This window comes from Pyxicephalus adspersus, chromosome 10, assembly GCF_032062135.1.
Source record: "Pyxicephalus adspersus chromosome 10, UCB_Pads_2.0, whole genome shotgun sequence".
In the NCBI taxonomy this organism is placed as follows: Eukaryota; Metazoa; Chordata; class Amphibia; order Anura; family Pyxicephalidae; genus Pyxicephalus; species Pyxicephalus adspersus.
In genome coordinates this window covers 6629349-6635010 of record NC_092867.1, presented here as the reverse complement: position 1 = coordinate 6635010, position 5662 = coordinate 6629349, and the positions used below count along the sequence as shown (strand labels likewise).

At 43.8% G+C, this 5662-nt stretch overlaps 1 protein-coding gene across 1 annotated transcript in view; it reads right to left on the bottom strand.

The window, feature by feature from the left end:
* CDCA3 (cell division cycle associated 3) overlaps positions 1-500 on the bottom strand; it is a 5699-nt gene extending 5199 nt beyond the window's left edge. The window contains exon 1 of the mRNA XM_072424515.1: positions 382-500. Within this exon, the coding sequence (XP_072280616.1) occupies positions 382-464 (83 nt within the window). The 5' untranslated portion in view covers positions 465-500. The remainder of the gene's footprint in view (positions 1-381) is intronic.
* Positions 501-5662: the final 5162 nt, after the last annotated feature.

Below are 5662 nucleotides of genomic sequence, written 5' to 3'. Positions count from 1 at the left end.
GCCCCACCATGGAGCATGCAACCACCACAGCAGCGCCATGGCCCCACCGTGGAAAATGGAAACACCGCAGCAGCACCATGGCCCCACCATGTAGCGTACAGCCACTGCTGCAGTGTCATGGCCCCACCATGGAACATGGAAACACTGCAGCAGCATCATGGCCCCCACATGTAGCATGCAACCACCACAGCAGCACTATGGCCCCACCATGGAGGATAGAAGGCTCTTACAATACAATACAATCTCACACCAGGCTGCGCTCCTACAATCCCATCCCAGCCCCAGCATACCATGCACCCCTTCCCCACGCATTAATCTTTCAGGACTATCAGCCCCACACCCCTCCCCATACCACACATTGCACCGAGAGTGTTATCTCACCTCGCTCCCCGGGGCCAGACACCCTGCTCTCTCCGGGACAAACACGAACACACTCCTCGCCCTGCACTTCCTGATAGCGACATTCAAACTGGCCGCCACAGCCAATCCCTCGCACCGCTACAGCCGATTGGCTAACCTCTGCCGCCCACTAATGGGAGGAGAAGGAACCTTTAAAATGGGGAGGGTCAAAGATGCACATTGCGCTCCTGTGATTCGCTAGTCTGGAGTCATGGCAACCACTATTAAGACTGGTTGATTTCTGATTTAAATCATTTCCGTCCCTCCTACTGAGTTCGTCGCTGTTGTTGGTGGGAAGAACATTAGTGGGGACCCGTGTGACGTAGCAGTGTGATTGGTTACATAAACAATATTGATAGAAGTGGGAGGAGACTCTTCTATAGCGCGTACCTTGTGTGACCAGGGGAGGGGTGGGGCTTAGGGTTGGCGGTAATCCAGATCTTGTCCTTGCTGCATTGAGGGATGTGAGGGGGAAGGCTATAGGGTAGAAAATGGCGGCTGCTCAGAGAGATAAAGGGTTCTATTTACCTATATGAATATAAGGAGCTATATAGGTGACACCTGGAGACTTCAGGGGAAAATGTTAATAGTGAATGTAATCATGAGAACTATAAGGATAAGGGGTCCATAATGGGCAGTACAGTGGCTCGCACTCTGGTCTTTGCAGAGCTAGGGCCCAGGTTCCAATCCCAGCAAGCACACTATCTGCATGGAGTTTGCAGGTTCTCCCTGTGTTTGTGTGGGGGTACTCTGGTTTCATCCCAATAACATGCAGACATGGTAACAAGCTTCCCCCCTAAACTGACCTTAGACTGTAATAATGACGTATCTATGGTAAGGACATTAAATTGTGAGCACCTCTGAGGGACGGCTAGTGACATGACTATGGACTTTGTAATGCGCTGCGCAATATGATGGTGCTATATAATTGCTGTATAATAATAATGGCAGAAAGTCTTCAATGAGGCGGAGGGGTTTGTGATAGGAACAAAGGTCCAAGAGGGGTCTGTGATGAGAAGGTCAATGATGGGCAAACCAGGGAGGTTTGCGATGGAGTCTTTGATGTGGATACTTGAAGAGGGGTCTGTGGTGAGGAGAGGTCCATGATGTGGTGAGGGGTACAAGGTTTGGAGACCAGGAGAAGTGCCTGAGACCAGAAGAAGCGACTGAGACCAGAAGAAGTGACCTTGATAAGCAAACCAGGAGAGGAAATCATGAAAGAAAAACCTAGGGAGGGGTCTGTGATGTAGAGAGGGGTACAGGACTTGGAAGACCAGGAGAGGGGTCCCTGATGGGCACACCAGGGTGGGGGTCTGTGGTGAGGAGTAGGGTTCCAGATAGGCAACTCAAGATGGGATGTGTTAAAGTGAGGTTTCTATTAAAATAGCCTGGAAAATGGCCCATGGTAGGCAGACCAGGAGAGGGGTCTGTGGTGAGAAGAGCCATCCATGATGGAGAAACCCTGTGGAGGGGACTGTGAGAGAGCACAGGTTGGGAATAACAAAATATGGGGTCTATGATGAGAAATAGGGTACCAGATGGGCAGCCCAAAAGTTTCTAATGAGAAGGGCCCATGATAACCAGACTAGGGGAGGGCTCATTAATGGGTGGACCTGGGGAGGGGTCTGTGATAGGTTCCTGATAGACAGCCCAAGAAGGGTCTTGAATGAGGAGAAGGGCCCATGATAAGCAGACCCGGACAGGGGGCTGTAGGTTAAGAAGAACAGGAGCACTTTCCCCAAGAGAAGTAGGGTTGCAACGAGGAAGCCCAAGAAGGGCCCATGACAAGCAGAACAGGAGAGGGGTCTATAATAGGGAGACCTGAAAAGGGCTATGTGTTGTGGACAGTGTTAAAGGATTTGGAAACCAGGAACGTGATGTGGACCTTATTTTATATAAGAAGGATTTATAAAATATACTATATACAAGGCTTTTACCTTATAGCATTGGATGAATGTTTTACCTACATTCATTGTATTTTCACATTGGCTCAAAGGATGTGACCTTCACATTTTTCCTCTGTGAAAATCTGCTCAACATACATTACATAACTTTTTGCTGTTAAACTCATGCATAATGTAAAAAAAATAGAACAATAGCCAGAGGAGGTGTCTGAAATGAGGAGTAGGGGTCTGAACAGACAACCTAAGAGAGGTCCTTAAAACAGTATGTGGTGGGGGACACAGGTGACTGACAGTTTTATTAGAGATGGCTAAAAGCAAATCTGGGCCTTAGGCTACATACACACTTGCAATATTTGTCGTTGGAAAGGATCGTGAAAGACTGCACATTGCATGAACTATTGCTGTACATACAGCACTATTCTGCTCCATGGAGAGGGGAGGGGGAGAACCACGGAGTGGCACCCTGTTGTTCTCTCTCCCCTTCACTTGCATTACGATTGTTTGCCGTTTTTGAATCTGCCAGCACAATGGTCAATGTGCGCTGTACACACGCCAGATTATCGTCTAATATCGACCCTGAGCCTCTCTGGTGCCTTTGACTCGTTGAGTGTTGGATGCATTGGGTCTGATTTATCAGAGCTCTCCAGGACTTTAAAAGATAAACTATCGTAGGAGAACCTGGGTGATCCAGCAAACTTGAAATTATTTGGTCCAACATTGAAACATTTGCCAACTAATAACAAATGTTTTTAACTGCCTTGGCGGTATTTCCGAGTGTGTTGCTCGGAGTGAATTTTACATGCCATAAGCGGTAACCCCAAGCCACACTCAGGGTAGGAAAATAAAAGCTACCTGCTCCCCTCAATCCAGCGATGTCCTCAGCGATCCCTGCCCGGCTTCTGCATCACATCCTCGGAGTGATTGATGTAATACGTGAAGCGTTGGTACATCGGGGCAGTGTGGCTTGGCGAGAAAATTTAAAAGATTACATTGTGATCTGCATTCAAAACATTGATCACAGTGCTAAAGGTATAAAAATTAAATCCAAATCATAAATCCAAAAGTTTATTCTATTATTGTACCCCTGTTTGGACAAATTTGAAAATGTTTTAATTTTTTTAATAAAGTTTATTTTATTTATAATTTTATTTATAAAATTATTTATGATTATTTATTATAAGATAATTTATGATTTGTGTTTCAAACTTTATCATACCCGGGAGTTATTCCTAAGAATTACAGGCCTAAAATATTAAACAAATTGCCACATAAAACAATATACTGCTTTTGAAATAAACATATGGACATAATTGACCGCCAGGGGGGTTAAGAAACCCATTCCATAATTGCTGGACCACCCAGGTTATTATTAGAAGCTATAGTTCTGGTTGGAGTAGGAGATAAATTTCTGGTGGAAAGGTAAATATACCTGCAATTCTTTAGTGATCCGTTTCATTAACCCCCTAGTGGTATTCCCAGGTCTGGCTCGGGGTCGATTTTCAATGCATAAATCAGTATTCAGACTCCAGGTACCTAAAAGCAGAATAAAACCCCACTTACCTTGTTCCGTCGCTGTCTCCCAGCGTCCTGGGGACACAACTGCCTCCTCCGATCTCCAGCCGCGAAGTGCAGAGACGTCTTACGGGAATTACCGGTGATGTTGGTGTGTCCGGGACTTAGAGGCAGGACATTCGAATAGTTTTGTATTGAATTCAATGTTTCCTTTTAACAGATTTTTGTGTTTTATGTCTAAGTCAGTTAGACATGTGTCAGTGAGTTATGTCTGAGAATTTTAGGCCTACAAAGCAAAGCAAAAAATGCATGTAACCAAAAAGTCACCACACATTTTTTTAATTGAATCTCGCGATCGTGTACTAAAACAAACCCCGTGCTCGGAAAAAAATTGAAAGTGCAAAAACTCCGCACAAAAAACGTGCACTGGGGTACTATTTGTGATCCCTCCTCTCAAGAGGAAGGGCCACCAAATATCCCCAGATCCTCTGAAGCAAAGCTCTAGACGAGGGCTGGGTACTGAGCCCACCCAGCCAAAGCTGGAATGGACTTACTTACCCCTCTGGCCGAAGCCAGACCGGGGCCTTTTCTCTCTGGGACCGCATAAGCAGGTCCCAAAAGATACTAAGCTGGGAGCTCTCCCTAAGAGAAACTCCCACTAAAGGAGAGCGCCTGGCTGTTAGACCAAAGCACTCTCCAAAACTTCAGGGCTAGCCCGTAAGGGAAAAGCACCCTCCAGCAAAACAAGTGGCAACAAATACCAAAAAGTCACCGCACATGGCCCATCTAAATAGACCTTTTGTATTTAAAATGCCAAAGGTTACACACTCAGGTGGAGTAAGTTCTTGGTCTGATTTTACAATAATACAATAGGTGTCAATAGATATTCCCTTATTGTAAAGGACAGTAATTACATCACCAGGTGTTTACTATTGTTTGCTCTTGTTGCTGATTAATAATAATGGAATAGGAAATATTGAGCATTGTAATGTATTTTTTAGTTACAAAGACAAGAACAAAATATTTGGGACTTTTTATGCATAATTCCAAACAATGAATACAATAAACATTCTCCTATACAACTCCACAATTCAGGAGGGTGGAGAGATGTATGATTCAATCGTCTCTTTCAAGACCCTATTGGGTTTATTCAATGACCTAATGTAAAAATCTAAGTTGCATAATGAGATTCAAATTTGAATATTAAAACAAATCAAACTCCAATATAATCCTTGGAGTGAAAGTGTTAGCTGTCAGCCAGGTGGGTTGTTACAAAAGAGAATAGGAGTAAGGTATTCAGTTCTCACCTTCTGGGCAAAATTGGGGAGGACAGAGAGACCATCTCCATTGTTCAAGGAGGAAGTTGTCTAGTTGGTGTGTCTGGTTGGCCAGTTGGGCTATTGTTTGTTTTTTAATATTAAGTTTGTGTTTACCGGAAACCTTTATTTCAATAGGCCTGATTTATGAATGCCCTCCAAAACCAGAAAACATAGATTATCATGGGGAATCCAGCAAATCTGAAATAAATTTCCTAAAAATAATTTTATATTAGTTAGCAAAGGGTTTCAGTCCTGAACCAGAACCATTCCATATTGTCTGGATCACACAGGTTCTCCCATGATAGTCTATCTTCCCAAATCTTGGGGAGATTTATTAAATCAGGCCCAATTGGTCAACATTTTGCATAACAAAAGGTTATCAAGGATTTAACTGATGCATCCAATGTTGTATTCATTGCAGATATAACCCACACACAATACCAGCGTTATTTTTGTGTAAAAAAAAAAGTAAAATAAAAACAATATTGTATAAAATAAAAATAAAACAATAAACAACCTGATATGCTA